Source organism: Arvicanthis niloticus, chromosome 8 (genome assembly GCF_011762505.2).
Source record: "Arvicanthis niloticus isolate mArvNil1 chromosome 8, mArvNil1.pat.X, whole genome shotgun sequence".
NCBI classification, from domain to species: domain Eukaryota; kingdom Metazoa; phylum Chordata; class Mammalia; order Rodentia; family Muridae; genus Arvicanthis; species Arvicanthis niloticus.
In genome coordinates, this window is record NC_047665.1 from 28,916,503 (window position 1) to 28,936,656 (window position 20,154).

General features: G+C 45.4%; 1 protein-coding gene across 1 annotated transcript; it reads left to right on the plus strand.

Moving 5' to 3' along the window:
* The first annotated feature begins 11,554 nt into the window (after positions 1 to 11,554).
* Positions 11,555 to 14,803, plus strand: LOC117713705 (tubulin beta-2B chain). Its single transcript, XM_034510158.1, has 4 exons — positions 11,555 to 11,837; positions 12,683 to 12,791; positions 13,039 to 13,149; positions 13,493 to 14,803. Exons 1-4 carry the CDS (start codon positions 11,781 to 11,783, stop codon positions 14,551 to 14,553), a joined length of 1,338 nt encoding a protein of 445 aa, XP_034366049.1. The 5' UTR covers positions 11,555 to 11,780; the 3' UTR covers positions 14,554 to 14,803.
* The last annotated feature ends 5,351 nt before the right edge of the window (positions 14,804 to 20,154 follow it).

Here is a 20,154-nt window from a genome sequence, read left to right on the forward strand (position 1 = left end):
AAGAAAAGAGAATCTCAACCAAAGAGCTGCCTTCATCAGCAGCCTGGCCAGTGGGGTCATTTTCTTGATTAATGATTGGTGTAGGAGGGCCCAGATCACTATGGCAGTGCCACTGCTAGGCAGGTGACTCTTGATGGCGTGAGTAAACTGAGAGGCTATAGAGACGTCTTAGCAATCAAGAGATTTGGCTGCTCTTCCAAAGAGCCTGGGTTCAAGTTTCAGTACCCATTTGGCACACAGGCATACGTGCAGACACATATACATAAACTAAATAAATAAACGAAAGGCGGGGAAACAGGCTGAGCAAGGGTAAGCAGTGTTCCTCTATGGCCTCTGCTCCAGTTCCTACCTCCACTGTCCTGCTTTGAGTCTCTCCCTTGGCTTCTCTCATTTAACTGTGACTGAGGATATGTAATCCAAATAAACCCTTGTCCTCCCTGTCCTGGCTAGTTTTATATCAACTTGACACAAGCTATGATTATCTGAGTGAGTTCCAGGGCAGCCAGGGCTACACAGAGAAACCCTGTCTCGAAAAACAAAACAGAAAGGAAGGAAGGAAGAAAGAAAGAAAGAAAGAAAGAAAGAAAGAAAGAAAGAGAGAAAGAGAGAAAGAGAGAAAGAAAGAAAGAAAGAAAGAAAGAAAGAAAGAAAGAAAGAGAGAGAGAGAGAGAGAAAGCAGGCTGTGCAAGCCACGGAAAGGAAGCCAGTAAGAAGCACCTCCATGGCCTCTGCATCAGCTCTTGCCTCCGGGTTCCTGCCTTGCATGACTTTCTTCACCGATGGACCACGATATGGAAGTGTAAGCCAAATAAACCCTTTCCTTTGTAACTTTGCTTTTGGTCATGGTGTTTATCATAGCAATAAAAACTACAACTAGGACACTCCCCAAGTTACTTTTGGTCAGTGTTTTTTTGACAGCAATAATAAATAAACTAAGACAGGTGGTATAAGCCTGTAATCCCAGCACTCAGGACTAAGGCAGGAAGATGATAGGTCTTTCAGGCTAGCTTGGGGGTACATAGTAAGGGCCTATTTCAAACAAAATAAATGAATAAAACAAAACAGAACAAAATCTCAAACCAACCAACCAAATAAACAAATAACCCATTAACATCACAGCATCTTCTCTGGCTGGAGAGTGAAGTATCATCAATAGAATGTGAAGTACAATGAGACAGCATGCTGACCTTCTTCCTCTGGTCAGTTACCCAAAAGCAAAAGGTGAATAATTATGAGAAGAGAGGAGGCCAGCAGAGTCCAATAATACTCAGGGAACAACCATTTGATCCCATAGTAAGTGCCACTCATGAAGGTGAGGGGCATGAAAGAACACGGGACCTGCAAAAGGTCAAGGAAGTGAGAGTTCCACCTTTAATGTGTTGCCACACTTCTATAATGGCAGCCTGGGCTCATGCAGGGTCAGCCTTAGAGGAGTTTGCAGTGGCATTATTGCAACTTGTCCCCATGGCTCCTCTGCGGGGTGGGAAAGGAGGCAGGCAGCTCATTACTATTCCCATTCGCAGGGAGTCTTGTGTGGGCAGGCAGCTCATCCAAGGAAGAAAGCCTGTGAGAGGCTGAGAAAGCCAGCTGGGTGGGCTGCTCCTCGGAGTGAATTATGCAGCTTCTTGCTATGTTCTAAAATCAAATTGTCATGGTAAAATAGTAGCCAGCTAAGTGTCCTCTCTTCCTAGACCTTCCTAGACGTGGGTGGTGATCTTGACAATGGGTGTGTGTGTTGGGAAGTGAACACCCTTTTGACATTTTGTGTGGTATTTCTGTGCTATGGAAAACATAGAGAAGTTCAGAGGGAAGACTTTATAGCACTGAAGAGTAATTTTTTATTTTTGAGATAGGATCTTGGTATATAACCCAAACTGGTGTCAAACTTAGGATCCTCCTGCCTCAGCCTTCTGAGTGCTGAGATAATGCTTGGCTAAAGGATGATGACAAATACTGTTTATTTTTTCCAACATGTCTCCTGATGCAGAGTCTCCATAGTGAGGCCCCTACAAAGATTAAAGGCGTGGACTTTTATCTTCTTCCCAGAGTCAGTCACTTCTTTTCTCTGGTTCAGGTAGTCCGGGGTCATTTGGAGGGAGAAAGAATAAAAAGAACAGAAAACTGAGGTAAGGAAAGGAAGTTTTTACTGAAGTAAGGGGTTGGGGGTGGGGATGGAATAGTGTCAATACTCAGAGCGTCAGTGTGACTCAGATAACATTGATGACACCTTCTCTAGCAAGCCAGCATAGACACTTTTTGTTAGAGTGCCATCAAAATCATCTGTACCCTTTAGTTACTTAGACCCACTACACTATTTAGCAGAGAAATGAGGAAGGTGTGAGAAAGAATGAAGCTGTGATTTAAAAAACCCTAAAGAATAAGAACACAAATAGGCAGGACTGATATGAACCACAGCCCTGAGAAATTCTACTTTTCTAATGCAACACCTGAGCTACAGTGTGAGGTCAGGGAGTAGAGGTGCTTGGTTTGGTCACTGCTGTCCTGCTGGGACCTAGGACAGAGCCCAATACATGACAAATATTTGTTAGGTGAATTCTATGTGCCGCAATGAAATTTATACATGGCTGGCTAGAAGGCAGCATTTTGAAGGCTTCTTTTTCAGAATGTTAACCAGATCTTTCTCCTTTGTCCCTTTCAGGAGGGCACCAGTACAGTATAGATCAAAAGTAGTCTATTTTTTATTGCTACAAGTGAACATCACAGAATGGATAGATCTTCATGAAAAGAGAGTTATTGGGTTCATAGTTCTGAAGGCTGGGCATCCTAAAGCTTGGTACAGGCATCTCTGTTCAAAACTAGACAAAAGCCTTGTGCTATATCTCATACACCAAGGACATCACATGGCAAAACAGGAAAAGAATGTTACCTTATGTCTCTTCCTCTTCTTAAAAGTCACCAATGTCATCGTGGGAATCCCACTCTCATGACTGAACTCGGAGTCCTCCTCAGAGGATCCATAGCCACTGGAGTCTAGTCTTCCTGTGAGTCTTGGAAGGATGTTTAACCTCGCAGAATTGTGCTTGGTCCTGACCCTGGAATCACAGCAGCTTGTGGGCGCGATGAGCAAGTCTCAGCTCCCATTTCAAGTTAGTCTTTACTTCCTGGATCTCTGATCATGATAAAAGCTGGGTCTGAGCAGTATACTTTAAAGGTAGTATAAGCACTAGGTTTTCTCTCTCAGGAGCAGCATGATTCAGAAAGTTGCCAGGACACAAGCATGTGTGGCACAGAGGAACAAATCCCTGGTGATGGAATTCAGATCATTTGATTCCTGAATGAGGAAATTAATCTTAATCAAAGGAACTCCCAACTGTACTTCAAATTACAACACAGCCGTGGTTCTCCTCTCAATTTTTGAAGTAACTTGATAATTTTGAACTTTAAAAGTATTGGTTAAAGGTACATTATTTTCATAATGTATTCATAGCATCTGGTTTGTTAACTATAGATGCTGTAGTCATTGAAAACAGATAATTCTGAAGATGGTTTATCTTCAGGATCGTCATTTGTGACTAAAGATATACAATTTTTGGTAAAATGAAGTAAATAAAAAGCTCGATGAGATGGAAATTTATTTGATGAATAGGTGTGTTGGTTCATTTTCTGTTTTTGTATAAAATGGCTGGGCATTTTATTCAGAAAAGAGGTTTATTTAGCTCACAGTCTGGAGGTCTGAGAATATGCTACCTGCAACTGCACAGCTCTGGTGAGGACTCTCTGAGGAAACAGCATAGCTAGTGGCACCTTGATGGAAAGTGGCACCTTGATGGGAAGGAATCTGATCAGCTGTTAAGATGGGAAACCAGAGAGCTTCAGAGGCTAGGCTCATATATTACAACTTCTGCTCAGGGGAACTAACTGGGGTCCCTGGAGAAATGCACTAATCTCTTCTTTGTTCAAAGCTCCCAGTGACCACTCACTTTATACTAGGCCTCATCCCTTAAAGGTTCCCTCACCTGACCATCATCACACCGAGGACCAGGCATCTGGCACATGAAACTTTGGAGCATACACTCAAACTGTTTCCAAATGGCAGCAGACAGAGATGCTCTACTAGGACACCCCTGTCACACTGAAGGCCTGGGAGGGCCTGTAAACATTCCTGTGAGCAGCTATGAGAACAGGGGCATCTCTGGAGCCTGGAGACATTCAATATGAGTCTTTCAAAAAATAATCTAAAGATCATCCTAGTGCTGGATGGGACGAAGGCAGAAGGGGAATGTCTGGTCAGAAGCACAACACCTGACTCTATCATTCAACTTCCCCAGGAATAGAAGCCACGTGACCCCATGAAAGCCAGAGTCACTCACACAAGGCCCTCTAAGTAGAAGAGCCCAGCAGGAATTCGGGGTACACAAATGTTAGGCCTGGGAACCCACAATGTTGAGGACTCCATAAATATCCTTCCCTGTTGGACACTGACAAAAGGCCAAGGTCTCCAACACAAGTTTCCTTTCCCATCCATCACTGTAAGAGGGAAGAGCTTCCTTGAGTTTACTGCTCAAGTTTCCTGAGCCCATGTTCTAGGTATATTTTGATCCAGATGACTGAGAACCATCCATCAGCCCTGTGTGCTACCATTCTTCCCTAACAAAAGAGTAACTTAGAACTATGACACACCACTTCTGTGGATGATGGACAGAGTTTATGTGTCCTTCCCACCAGTGAGCAGAGAAGGTAGAAAGTCTCTCTCTGGAAGTTTCTAGTAAAATTGTATTCATTTCATTCCCAGACTTGTTACATCATTGCATAGCTCCCAGAATTTGATCTGATTGGGGCACTGAGGGAATGAAGAAAAGACAGACTGATGAAACAATAGACACGTAGACAGAAGAGCTGAGACCAGGTGGACTGGATTCTTTGATGGAATAGCTGCAGCAGCCAAGAAATTCAGTGTGTGCTTGTTATATACAGTTGAACACAGAGGTGGGGTAATTGCATATTAGCTGAATAAGGAGGCAGGATTTATGGTATACAGCTGAATCAAGAAGACAGGTTTTGCTAATCTCTCTGTAGGTGTAGTCTCTGTATGGGAGCAGTCTTCAGGCAATTAACATTGTGGGGTGGCAAAGCTTTGGGAGTTATTTTCTGCACACACTGCATCTACACATGGACGGGGGCAGGGAGTGGGGGAAGTCTGACATTCCCTGAGCTTCACTTAGGTAAGATTTTGCCACTCCCATTGGGGTCCTTGGCATGGCCAGCTCATGTCTACACACATCCACTCAAGACTTCACACGCTCGGGGCTTCCTCCACTCCCCACACAGGCTGGCATGTTTCACTGTCTGCTACAGTGAGAACAACAGAGCAGCTGTCATAAGTTTTCTTGCCATGAGGCACAATCTGGGGCTTGCAGTGTCTCTCTGTTGGCCATAACAAATCAAGGCTGCACAACTCTGCAGCTGGCTCTTTCTGACAGGTCTTTTCCTATTCTGTTGGCAGTGAATTTGCTTCTTTTACAAAATCGCATATTTCTCTCCATAGAGGTCATTGAACGTCACAGTATTTTTCTTCATAGTTTTTTCCTTTAGTTTCTCCACCAGAATTTAGCCACACCCATGCCCCAATGATTTTTCATCAAAAATGAGGCACACGGCAAACATTGATCCATGAACACCTTTCCTTCCTATTTTTTTAAAGAAATTTTTAAAAGAATTGCTGAACACACAACAATGTCCCCCACCCCACCTCCCACAACTACCTACTGGGAGCATTTATTTTTATTAAGTATGTTTTTCCGAGAAGACTTAAAGACATGGGAGGATGATTGTAGGCCTTTTGCAAATCTTACTCACTATATAAAAAGTCTTAAGCTCCTGAGGATTGCAGTGTCCTCTGTGGAGGCATCTTGGAGCCAGTTTCAAGGAACTGATTATATGTTCACAGTGGTATGACTATCTTGCAAAACTGAAACTCTTTTCTTATTATAATTCTCATTTCCCCTTCTGCAATCCCTGGTGACCCCCATTCTACTGCGTCTCTATGTCTTTGTCTCCTCTGTGTAACACCTATGAATGGAACTATAAAACTTTGTCTTATTATCACATGCTATTTTCTTTTAACATAATGGCATCAGGATTAATTCTTGAATAAGAACTTCTTTTAAAAGCCTGGGTAATATTTCATCATATATACAGACTGACCATGTTTTCTACCTAGTTATCTACCCGTGACAACTCAAGGTGCTTACATCTTTTGGTTCTTATGGACTATGCTGCCATGAACATGAGTGTCCAGACAGACAACTCTTTGGGATCAATTCTCCTCCCTCTCCTCCTTCTCCTTCTCCTCCTCCTCTTCCACTTCTTCTTCCTCCTCTTCCTCCCCTTCCTCCTCTTCTTCTTCCTCCTCTTCCTCTTCTTATTCCTCTTCTTCTTTTACTTTTTCAGCACACTTTCAATTAAGCTATGTTGTAGAGAATATTTAATCTCATACAAGGGTATCTACCCCCATTTATATCATTCAGTTCTCAGGAAAAAAAAAGACACAGAACCTTTATATTCATGATAAGCCTTTAGAGCACTAGAGCTGGGCAGATATCTACCCTCTAAGCCATTAGTATCTACTTCGCTGCCAATAACCCTGAGTTATGACTTGCCATGTTCCATCTGGGCCACTCTTAACTCCAGTTGGCCAGCCCTCATGGTCATGTCTTCATGATTTACCCACCCTACTGCATCTTCTCCTTTCTCTACTTTCTTTTCCTGGTCCTGCCTCAGACCCCAAGCCTGGGGAACTCAAACTCCACCTACTTCTCTTCTGCTCAGCTATAGGCTGTAGGCATCTTTATTGACCAATCAGAGTTGACTTGGGCAAGGTTACATAGCCTTACTTGGTCTGTGTGAGGTTCTCCCATCCCTGAGGTAACCTGGGTCTGTGTTTAGCATTACAACAAATACTTAAATTAAGGAACAAGGTGTGCACAACAAAAGCTGGTACGTGTGAGAATTTGTTGACCTAGACCTTCCTGTATAGAATTCAGCATTACAATGCATAACAACAGACCAAACCTCAACAGAATATGCATACCAGACTAAACCTTCTGATAAGTTTACTTTCAAAAAGCTACTTTAAAGGGAATATAAAATTCTCTCAGATAACCTCTCCATGAAATTTTTTTTTTTTTTTTTTTGTGAGACAGGGTTTCTTCTCTGTGTAGCCCTGGCTGCCCTGGAACTCACTCTGTAGACCAGGCTGGCCTCGAACTCAGAAATCCACCTGCCTCTGCCTCCCAGGTGCTGGGATTAAAGGCGTGCGCCACCACCGTCCGGCTAAATTTTTCTTTCTTTCTTTCTTTCTTTCTTTCTTTCTTTCTTTCTTTCTTTCTTTCTTTCTTTCTTTCTTTTTTAAACATACTGTGACTATTAGTAGCCACCAATTGGGAAATGAAGCCGAGACTGATTTGCTGAGAGGTTCTGGTACATTCTCACTAGGGCAAAGGGCAGAGGGGTTATAGCGTGTACCTATATTCTCATTTTATTTAAATGACAAACAAAGGTCTGTGGTAGATTTTGGAGAGACCGTGAGCTCTGGAGACACTACCAAGCAGCAGTTGCTTGTGGAACAATGTGGGTGGCAGCCTACGTCACACTGATACTACAGCAATCTGCCTCCTTCACTTAAAATGCCCCCCCCCCCATTCTGTCTTCTGCTGTGTACTCTCCCATTTAAAAAGGGATCCATTTTCACACTGATGGCTTTCACAGACAGCACCTTACACAGGCAGGCTGTCAGTGTTCTAGCATGCCTCGTCTGAGTACTTCTGGTTCTGTATTCTTCTGAGAATGACTCTGCACTATGGAAATGCAGTTTACCAGGCTGCACTGTGAACATTCCTGTGCTCTGTGCTCCAGGTTGAAGAATCTAAAAAAAAAAAAAAAAAAAAAAAAAAAAAAAAAAAAGGAAGGGGGGACTGGAGGAGGGGAGGCAGCCCATGAAAGGGAACCGATGCCCTGGAAAATCAGGGGTTCCCCTCCTCCTGCTGATTTGTGTGACAAGGAAGACAAACCTCTTTTGTGAAAGGCTTCAAGACTGGATGTAGGCTTTTAAAATTCAAATTCATGAGCACTGGCCATGGGAAAACACCCAGCCCCAGTGAGAAACAAAGACCAAGGTGCCGGGCGCCCGCGTGCTTTTGCTGCATTCAAGACGCGGAATTTTCTCTGCAGATCCAGTCTTTTGTTGCCTAAGTGGCTGATCCCTACAGAACCTCACCGCAGCAGGACCCCCCCCCCCACCCCCCCAAGTAGTGCCTTCATTCTAGAGCTCCGGACAGTGATGAGCCGCACAATAGCCTACTCATTTCTAAGAGGGAAGGGGAGAAAGGAGAGAATCGGAGGGTTCACCCTGGGCAGGCACAGAGGCAGCAGAACACAGGAGCCCTTCCGCAGTGCCGATGCTCGGCTACTATATATGGCTGCGACACCTTTCTAGGTCTAGTTCTCTGGGCACTTGGCTCTTTTACATAAATGTTAGAAATGATAACTTCACAATATTTCTAACAATTTCTAGCAATGAGAAGGACGGATGGCGTGGGGGAAGAAATAACCAGGGATCTGCAGCCTTTGCAGTCTTTCTTTCGATTCCTTTTCATTCAGTGGCAAAATGTGTGTTGCCTAGGAAACCGTGTACATCTCGGCTGTGGGGGTGGTGAACTGAACTTTAAGTGGTGAATATAGGCTAGCGATGGGCAAAAATCCTGAACTAATGTCCCGTGGTTACAAAAAAAAAAAAAAAAAAAAGTCAAAATACATTCTTCACGAAGAAAACAACATTTTCGAATTTTACTACGTATTTATGAAAAATCTCCTTTCTAGCCAGCCTCTTCAGTTGTTTAAAACAATGACCCTTTGTGTATAATAAGTGCACAGCTGGGGATTTGCCCTTGAAAATAATCTGACATTCGTAAACGCACATACCATTGTGACTGTTTAGGCCCCTCCCTGTATGAAACAAATGGTTTTGATTTTGCCGAGACGCTTCTGCACCTGTCTTTTGAAGGTTAATGCATCATTAAAATTGTTATGTAAAGATCATGAAATACATTGTCTTTAAATGTTTGGGTCTGGTGTGTGACATAGAGGGAGAAGAAGCTAATATAAAGAGGCAGAACCAAAAGCTGGACACCCGTCTGATTTTGCTTCCTAGTAGCTCTTCCTTCGAGTTATATGAACTAAGCCCTTTTTTGGTCAATATCTCTCTCTCTCTCTCTCTCTCTCTCTCTCTCTCTCTCTCTCTCTCTCTCACACACACACACACACACACACACACACACACACCAGCTCTTTGCAAAAATTTAAAATGCGAAGCACAGTAAACCCAAAGACAAGTCCTGTGGGGACAATGAGGCAAATGCATGATAGGAAAGCTGATCCTGGACCTACAGGCTGGTTCCCCAGGCAGTCCAGGTTTCAGGATGCTTTCACGCTGTTCCAAACCTCTTCCGCTAAGAGAAATCCGAGAGGAAAGGACTTTTCATGTAGAGAATCATAAACACGAGTTTTTAATCAGCTACCTTGGAAAGATCTGGCTCTGAAACAGAAGCTGAGCAAGGAACCCATTAGGTGAGAGAGGCAGGCTCAGATGACCGGGTTTAGAGTTGAGCCCCCGGGGCAGCCAGGCGGGGACCGCTGCACAGCGGCATCTATAATCGCAGTGCTGGTGACACCCTCTCGGTGTCAACTGAGCACCGCAGCAGCCACCCTTCAATAGCCCTTTTGGCTGTGAATGTAGTAGCCACCTTCCCTGAACGCTTGGGCGCCCGGGAGACAGTCCGAGCTCTGTCATTAACTCGCTGTGTGACCTTGGGAAATATTCGCTCTTCAAGCTTCTACATCTGTAGGAAGACTTGGGTGAGAAAATTCAAAATCAGTGCCTGGGTCCTTGGAACCCTGTTACTGGGCATGTGGGCACGCCTTCACTGTTCCTGCCTCTCTCTTCTCAACCCACCCTGAACTGAACACCCGAAGCTCTTTCTGGCGAACTCTGGCCGTAGAGTTCCAGTCTGGACACCCTGGCAATCACAGGCGGCAAGGCTTTTGTTCTGGGCTGCTTCTCATGGTACATTAGAATTCAGTCTAAAGCCCATCCTACCCCCACACCCCTTGTGGAAAGGAGAGGCGATGACAGCTTGCGGATGGTTCTAGCAGGTCCTCCCTCGCTCAACAGCTGCGAGCTCTACCCGATAGTGTGACCCTGGAGTCACTTGGGCCTCTCTTATTAGAGAATAAAAGGGGTCACATCACCTCCTAAACCACTAGCCCCTCGAAGGGAAGCGGTGACCTTCAACCTGTGATAGCAGGGAACAGGCTCTGACACCCTTTTTCCTCTCTCCCTCAGAAGCACACACAGGTTTATCTCACCTACGCGCACAGATAGTAACAAAGGGATCATTTTCTTCCTAGAAGACCTAGAAAATGCGGGTTTGAAGGGAGAGTGGATGCGCCGCGTCTGCGCACCCGCTGATGTAAGTGCGCCTGGGTCTGCGGTGGTCTCTGCCTAGCTCACCGCGCTGCAGATTTTAGGCGTGTCCCCCTACTCTCCATCCGCAGCATCAAGGCTGGGACCTCGTAGTCACTGCAAATGAAAATAAGAGCTCTAGGCGTCGACGGTTCTCGGAACCCACCTTCTTTCCTAAACAACGGGTGAACTAAACACTGGGAAGAACAGCGCCTGGCTGGCTTTTAAACACTTAGTTGTGGAATACATCCCACGCTTTTGTGAACTCCTTTGTTTCTCCGACAGGCCCGCCCCCAGGACTCCACCCTCACTCTGCCCGCAATACAGTTCACACACCGCGGCCTGCCACACCCACTCCACCACTCAGGAGGAACAAAAGCCAATCACAGGGTGAAAGGAATCTTTGGTATCACGCTGAGAACACCGCGTATTCTTGGAATGGGTGAGGCAGGGCTAGGCTCAGAGGTCCTTCTACCCCCCAAATGCTGCTACTACAGCAGAGGAACAAGCATAGTCAACAAAGACAAAGGCAAGGTTAAGATGCTCCAAAGTGTCCAAAGTTATGATCGTTTGGATCTCCGTTTTTCCAATTACACTTGGCTTCATGGGATCACTAGTCTTTTCCTAAAGTTCTATGTAATGGGCGTGTGCGCTTGGACAGGCATTGACCTCCAGGGATGAAGAAAGGGGCACTACTCTCGCTAAGTACTTTGCTTGGTGAAGCCTGCTCAGAATTAGAAGAGGAATTGCTCAGGTAATGCAGATGACCCTAAACCTGCGCGCACGCGCAACACCGGACTGCACCTGCTGCACCACCCATTAGCAGCGCCTTCTCAATCCCCAGCCTATGGTGCTAAATCACCCCGTCTCGCCACACTACCGCAGTCTTCACGCTCCCAGTTCCCAGTTCCCCACACTCAGCTTGCCCTTCTCAAGTCCGAGACAATGCTCAGGCCCTAGCTTCCCCCAAGAAGCCCCACTCCTCGCAAGGTCTTCACGCCCGCGCTGATTGGCCACAAGCCCATAGTCCAGCCCCTCGGACGGTCCCTGGGGCTCAAAGCATTACGTCAACCCGGCCTGGAGAGCGCTAGCGAGAACGGGACTGGGGGCTTTGGCTGGGGGGCGCGGTCTGCTCGGTTCGCCCCACCCTCTCTACATAAAAGACCGAACCCACCCGGCCGTCGCCCTCAGCCCGTCGATTCCGGAGTAAGTTCCAGGTGGCCCAGCAGTGGGTGTGGAAGGAGAGGATCATCCGACCCACTGACACAGACCCAAGGCAGCAAGAAACTAACGAGGCACCATGCGAGAGATCGTGCACATTCAGGCGGGCCAGTGCGGCAACCAGATCGGTGCCAAGGTGGGCTCACTGCTTAGGGGGTGAGGGAGGGACACTAGCGGAGCTCCCCTCGGGATACTTGGGGTCCAAAATGGGACGCGGTTATAGATAGACACCAGGTCTCGCCAACGGCGGACCTGACTTGCAGTTTTGTGCAGTCGGATGGGCGTGGTCTCAGAGGAGACTTTAAAGCAAAGGGGTCTCATTCATTTTTTTCCTGGAACTGTTAGGAATTTGAGCTGCCCTCTTTTCCTTTCCTCCCTAATAGCCACGCGTGTCTAAAGAAGACGTGGGCGTGTCTGCTAGACTGTGCATGCCGGTCTTAGGGAGGGGCCGCGACAAAAGAGAATTGATTTTACTCTCTTGAACACCAGGCGAACTGCGGGGGAGGGGAGGAGAACGATTGCCAGGCGGTCGCTGAACGTGCTTTGAATTTAAAACGCCACCCTTCAGCTCTCTCGCTTCACTCTCCCCGCCTGCCACCTTTTTCTCCTTGCCTATAGTCCCAGCACATTTGTCCCTAGTCGCCAGTGGTGGTTGTGACTTGCAAACCCAGCTTGGGCTGTTTCTCTCTCTCTCTCTCTCTCTCTCTCTCTCTCTCTCTCTCTCTCTCTCTCTCTCACACACACACACACACACACACACACACACACCTCCTGCTGAGAGCAGCTGCTCACATGGGAAACCGCCCCGTTTCAACTTTCTGATCCTGTACAATGCAAGCCCTAAGGCTGTGCCCGGGTCATGCCACTCATTAAAGCTTCTGCAATGTCCTGTTGTTAAAACTGTGGGGGACAGGGGAGGCTTCTCCTGGAGATTGGGGGTGGGTTGTGCATAGCTAAATACAGCCATTTTTTATGTCATAGTTTTGGGAGGTCATCAGTGATGAGCATGGTATAGACCCCACTGGAAGTTACCATGGAGACAGTGATTTGCAACTGGAAAGAATCAATGTGTACTACAATGAAGCAACCGGTAATTACTTTTAACACCCCATCTTCAATTCTGGCACCCCTAAGCTATGCTCTTATTTGACCCAGGAGAAGGTGGTCTAGCTACTTTAGGATGTCCATTTTGGGGGTGGGGTGGGGTAGCCTCTTCTTTGGTCATGATAGACTTTTCTTTGTTTGGAGGTACCACCAATTGGGAAGGAGGTGGGACCAAGCCCTTCCCTATAGAGCACACAGCCTGAAGGGCTAAGGCAGCTCTTGTTCCCCTGCAGGTAATAAATACGTGCCTAGGGCCATCCTGGTGGACCTGGAGCCAGGCACAATGGACTCAGTCAGGTCTGGACCATTTGGGCAGATCTTCAGGCCAGACAACTTCGTGTTCGGTGAGTATGTGGCATAGCTGAAGACAGAAGAGCACAAGGTGCTAATTATCACTAGCACAAGGGGTGGAGAAGTGTGACAGATTGGGATCATAAATAGCATCCAGGATTGTGGCCCCTAAGCCTCAGTTCAGGCTTTGATGCAAATGCACCTTAGCTTTTTCAAAGCCAAGTGTGCTCTGTTAACTCATTTATAATTATATTGATGACCAAATAGCTTATTGTTTTAATATTTATTGGCTATTTGGAGATAATTTGAAATAGCCTTATCTGAGAGGTGATTTTTTTTTTTTTAAGAAGAAATTTTCTCAATCGTGGCTGATTTAATCCCCCTTTGCTCTGGCAGGCCAGAGTGGAGCAGGAAATAACTGGGCAAAGGGCCACTACACAGAGGGTGCCGAGCTGGTGGACTCTGTCCTGGATGTGGTGAGGAAGGAGTCAGAAAGCTGTGACTGTCTCCAGGGCTTCCAGCTGACCCACTCACTGGGGGGAGGCACTGGCTCAGGCATGGGGACCCTGCTCATCAGCAAGATCAGAGAAGAGTACCCAGACCGCATCATGAACACCTTCAGCGTCATGCCCTCACCCAAGGTCTCTGACACTGTGGTGGAGCCCTACAATGCCACCCTCTCCGTGCACCAGCTGGTAGAGAACACAGATGAAACATACTGCATCGACAATGAGGCCCTGTATGACATCTGCTTCCGCACCCTGAAGCTGACCACACCCACCTATGGTGATCTCAACCACTTGGTGTCAGCCACCATGAGTGGAGTGACCACCTGCCTGCGTTTCCCAGGCCAGCTGAACGCAGACCTGCGCAAGCTGGCTGTGAACATGGTGCCCTTCCCACGCCTGCACTTCTTCATGCCAGGCTTTGCACCCCTGACCAGCAGGGGCAGCCAGCAGTACCGAGCCCTGACAGTGCCCGAGCTCACCCAGCAGATGTTCGACTCCAAGAACATGATGGCTGCCTGTGACCCGCGCCATGGCCGCTACCTGACAGTGGCTGCCATTTTCCGTGGCCGCATGTCCATGAAGGAGGTGGATGAGCAGATGCTCAACGTGCAGAACAAGAACAGCAGCTACTTCGTGGAGTGGATCCCCAACAATGTGAAGACGGCCGTGTGTGACATCCCTCCTCGTGGCCTCAAGATGTCAGCCACCTTCATTGGCAACAGCACTGCCATCCAGGAGCTGTTCAAGCGCATCTCGGAGCAGTTCACTGCCATGTTCCGGCGCAAGGCTTTCCTGCACTGGTACACGGGAGAAGGCATGGACGAGATGGAGTTCACCGAGGCAGAGAGCAACATGAATGACCTGGTGTCTGAGTATCAGCAGTACCAGGATGCCACGGCTGATGAGCAGGGCGAGTTCGAGGAGGAGGAGGGCGAGGATGAGGCTTGAGTTCCCCAGGCCAAGCAGGTTAGGGAAAGCTGAGATGAAAGGAGGGGGTGGGGGGGCTTAATATGTGAAAATACCTTGGCAGTTGAAGGAAGGAGAATGGTTTTAGGTTTGTGCTGGGTCTCTGGTGCTCTTCACTGTTGCCTGTCACTTTTTTTCTCTTTTTGTAATATTGATAACATCAATGTAACACTTGAGATCTTTCTGAACTCCTGTTGTAATGCCTAAAATCACATAAACCTTTGTGTCCTAATGGTGTCCTCTTTTCTTTCTCTTCCTTTCTCCTTATTAAGCTCTTTATTATCAACTTAAATCCACCTTTCTGAATACGGAATATTTTCTTCCTTTAGAAAAGACTGAAAGCCCAGGCGTTTCCTCTTTGGGTATGCTATTAATATAAGTGGAACCAAAAATGACCTTACTCAATCCAACAGGAGAGAGCAACCTGATTTTTAAAACGTCCTTTGGTACATAGCTTATTTATTGAAAGTGTGTTTTATGTAGACATTACCAGGCTTTTTTTTTTCTTTAAAGTTTAAGTTGAGCAGTTACTTAGAGGCACACTGTACAGCATTTAAAGGAGAGTGGAAACTTAGTTTCCTCTTCTGTGTGCTTTGATCCAGCCTTCCTCCCTGAAGAATAGCATTATCAATAATGTTGATTATTGATAGAAATCACCAAGTTATATTATTTTTATGATGCTGGGAATCAAACCCTGGGCCTTCTTGTACACACTCAGCAAACATTACACCACTGATCTACCCCTCCAGACCAACACTGTGTTCAAGGGGCAGGGCTTCCATCATGTAGCTATGCGGTGTTTTATTTGGCCTGCTCCTTAGCAGTGGACCTGCAGGTCATATATATATGTATATATACACACACATACATATATATGTATGTGTATATACATATATAATACATATATATAATACTGCAATGGATAATTTTGTGCATGTATCATTGTGCACACAAAGAAACACTATCTGTTTCTGTAAGTGAGGTTTCCAGCCTTTTTAAGTTAGTATAGTTATGAGCACGGAGGAATATAACAGACTTAGATATTTAGTATGTGCATTCTCAGCTTTCTTCCCAGCCATAGTGTCCACAGTTTTACAAACTTTGGGCCAACATTTATTTCAGTTTACTTGGAAATGTAAATTCTGAGTGTTTGGGGCAGTTTTCCTTTAAATAGAAAAAAATTAAGAATTCTTCCCATGAAGACCTGGGATCTGAGATTTGCACTCAAACCAGATACAGACTTGAATTCAACAATTAAAGGAGTCCAGTAACCTATAGGTTCTCATTTAAGATACTCCCATGAGAGTAATTATAAAGAAAATGTTTTTTTTTTTAATTTAATATAGGTCTACTGCTTTAAAGGGAGGGCATAAAGGGAGGGCATAAAGAATTTTTATTTTAAAAGAGGTTAAAACATACTTGGAATCAGCTCCAAGGAGAAGTATAAGCAGTGTAATTCTAAATAGTGTTAAAGAAAAAAGAAAAGCATCCCACCACTAGGCTCCATAAATCGAAAAGAGCAGCAGTTCACTGTATAAGTATAGATCACAGAAACCTGACAGAGCAAGTAGGGTTCAGTGGCACAGGATCTTTAGTTCCAACTTCTATATTTAATGGCAAACTGGCAGGTGTCAGTCCTGGCTGAGCTGGTGTAAAGCTTCAACAACCTCATTGAAGTGTGACATTGGTTTTAAATGCCCCGAACACTTGGGGCAGCTGCCAAGGCCCGCTGGACCTGTCCTTTGGTTTCACATTTCTGACAACCTGTCAAACCCATGATGGTAATTTTGGAAAAGGGCCGGGGGCGGGGGGAGGAGAGGATGACTATCAAATGGTATACTGGAAGTGTGCATCTCTTTCATACCTTATAAGAAAAGGACAGGCAGGTGCCAGCCAGCTATCCCTTCCACACAGCCCTGCTGCACATAGATCAAGTTTATTTTGGCACAATGAGAAGAGTAGATGCCCAATGGACCATTTAAGCAGGTGCTCTGGATCTTATGTCGACTTTAAACACATATATTAAGAAAAGCACTCAAAGATTAGAAAAACGTTTAGACACTTGGATTAAGAGATACTGTTTTTTTTTGTGTGTGTGTGTGGGGGGGGGGGGGGTTTCGAGACAGGGTTTCTCTGTATAGCCCTGGCTATCCTGGAACTCACTCTGTAGACCAGGCTGGCCTCTGCCTCCCAAGTGCTGGGATTAAAGGTGTGTGCCACCACCGCCGGGCAAGAGATACTGTTTTTAAAAATACTGGTTTCCTTTGGTGGGTTGTGTGTGAGTGTGTAAGTGTGCTGGTGAGATTAGTATTGATGGTGGTAGCAGTGGTTGTTTGTAACTTCCATGATGTTCCATGCCTCCCTAAGGGGTAGTCACTTTGAGCAAGTATGGTTCCCAAATTATACAAGGCCTAGAGGTTGGTATTAAGGAGAGGGAGTTCCAGTTATCTTGAGGCAAGGAACCAAGCCTCCACAGCAGCCTACCCAGCTACATCATCCTAAGGGATACTGAAGTTTTATTAAACTAACAGCAGCTTGGACTACAATCTTCAGAGCTTAGCTCATTTCATTTGCCCTGTTTATACAGTTCACGCCTCAGGGCCTGAGGTCTTCCACAGATTGATTCACTTGGGTTGTGTTCACTTGGGTGCTCAAAACCACATGGACATCAGAAGAAAGGAAAGATGAATATCCTGACTTCAAAGAAAAACCTGAAAATATATTGGGTTTGGTTCTGGTCGAAGGGCCCATCGGTGTCCCTAATGAAGTCACTATTTGAAAATGGCGTCTAATTTCTCAGTTTTAAAGTTACGTGCACATGTGCAGACGCCGTTGCACTTGCAGAAGCAGTAACATTTTATCGGTGAGAATTAATGGGGAGTTAAAGGAAGCTGGGGGAGCATGAGTAACCCTCAAACACCTGTCACAGTGAAGACTTCCCTCCCACAGATGACCTAACACATCCTAGTTTGCATATGACTTGTCCACTAAGGAAATCTGCTTAGCAACTCCTAGGATGTTGATTTCCTGGGCATGTCAGCAATGTTTTCTTCAAAGTCAAGCCATGTGCACAACTTGGGAACATTCATTCTTGTCTTCCTTTCGTAACCACCATCTGTCTTCCTTTCAGTTTCTCGTGAGGCATTCTGATTGCCACATATCCCCCCAAATTTATTTTGGTGCAACCTATTTCACTATGTAAGATTTGATTGACAAACCATAAAAATTGACCACTTAAAGGGGTACAGGTGCTGTACCAGATGACCTAGTTTCTGAGGATAACAGTTACTATCTTAGAGCAGCTGTGATTAACAAGACCATCAGGATGGGGATTGCTAAGGTTCTCGTAAAAGGGGGAGGACCTTTACATCTTCATCTAGATCCCTCCCAGCTACTCTTCCCTGTGTCCTCCTTCTGGCTGTATGTATTCCTGCATTAACCTGTTCACCAAGCTAGACAGGAAATGTCACACAACAGAGAGCTTTCAGAGAAGTGAATGTGTGGGGGTTCCTAGAGGTTGTATGTCCAGCAAGGACATGACACCTTGTACCTTTTACCACATGCCCTGTGCTGTGTGTCACCTTGTCTGATGCATGCTTCCTGAGCTCTGTAAGCTGCTCTAGGAAATTAGTCAAATCTGAGGAGAGGTTAATGGCAGACACAATTTACAGTCACTGGTCAGAAATATAGGGAGCGACCAATTGGTTGCCACTGGTATCTGCAGTGTGGGGCAGTTCATGTGTGGGTCACTGCCCTCAAAATGTGTGATACGATACTGCTGCCTTCAGGAAGTTAGTGTCATATCTGGATTGAACTAGTAGATATCCAGGTGGTGCCCGATATAGAATGGCTTGCTTTGCTAAGAAGAAATCTCATGTTTGGGGTCATGGAAGCACTCTGCATTGAGTGTGGTATGAGTGTGGAGGGAAAAGCCATGTTTCCATAGAGTAATATAAATAAGGGTCTCTTACATTCAAAGATAGCACTAGGAAAGGAGATGAGCTTGCGAAGTATTTTCTACTGAGGAGAAGCTGGGTTTTCTAAAGCAACTGAAAACAACATTCGAAACTTCTTGGCCCACATTCCTGGTGAGATCTGAGAGTGTTCTCGGATGGAGAACGTTCAGGGTGGTATGGCTGTAGACAGTGTCCATGTCTGGATCCAAACATTTCTCCCTCCTATTTTGAGACCTTCCTAATTTTAAGCTAATAGATACAACATATCCATGCCTTACAGATGACACGTTTCAATGACCTGCAATGAAATGTTCATGTCAGGCTATGCTGGTCACACACATTTAACAGCTAAAATGGTAGGGTTTTGTTTGTTTGTTTGTTTGTTTGTTTGTTTGTTTTTCTTTTCTCTCTCCACCACAAATGTGTTTGCTGTCACTTGGGTGTCTGGTCACCAAGGAAAAGGAATCTATTTTGGTGGATTGAGTGATAGGAGAAAGCAACAGGGTACACTCAAAAGATAAGGCTCTATGGCCCCATAGAGGGTATCTCCAGGAAATTGGTCGGGGACAGGAACTACAAGACAACGGGCTGGGGAGTGGATGGAAAGGAAACAGGTGAGATGCCCATGGCCAGAGCCAGTGGCTGGTGTTTGGCAGGACTGTTGAGACATGTGAGTGAGCCTTTGGCAGTGAAGACAGGAAGACACATTCAGCAGCTACATTATTCACAGACACAACTCTGAGGCACAAACATTCCCTGAAGGAAATCGAATCTAGCAAGCTGTCATTCATCGTCCCAGCTTTCCTTCAGCTCTCTGGCTGAATAGGTCTGTGGCACGGTTTGAATATGGTTCATTTCCAGCAATAATTATGTGGGGACTTCATTCTCTGATGTAATGATGGTGAAATGTGGTGACGTTTCAGGATGATCATAGGTCATGGGTCATCCTGGGAAAGGATTGATGTGGTCTCTAAGGACAGATTAGCTCCCTTAAATTGGGTGATTATCAGACTGAACATGGCCCTTTCTCTCCCATCAGTGGCTCCTTTTTCTTTTTCCTTTCACACACATATGTTCCTAACACATATGTTGTCGCATAGCCGTGACTCTCACCAGAGCCCAGAAAATGCTAATGTTACAAACCTAGAGGAAGTGTGGGTAAAACAAGCCTCTATCCTTTATAAAGCAATAAGATTCAGAAATTTTATTATAACAACACAAAACAGAACAGCACAACATGGTTTTAGTATGTCAGTTGATAGGAAAAGAAAAGAGAATCCACACTTAATGAGTACCTACTATGTGCTAGGCTTATTACAAATTTAGTATACAGTGAAGAAAACTTAGTTATTGTTGATGAATTTGGGAAACTTTTATTGTTTCAGCTTCGTACATCCCTGTATAAAACAATTTACAGTATCTGTACAGAGGTTCAAATGACACTAATATACACAGGAATAAGAAAGTGATAATGCCCAGTATTTGTGAGCATATGCTCCCTGCCATACTTTATTGCCACTTAATTTTTCCAGGAATAATATACAGTTTGGTACTTACTATTGATTATGTTCCAAATCAGTTTTAAACTTGCTTCTGAAAGGAGTAAGGGTAATTATTGGCTCCCATG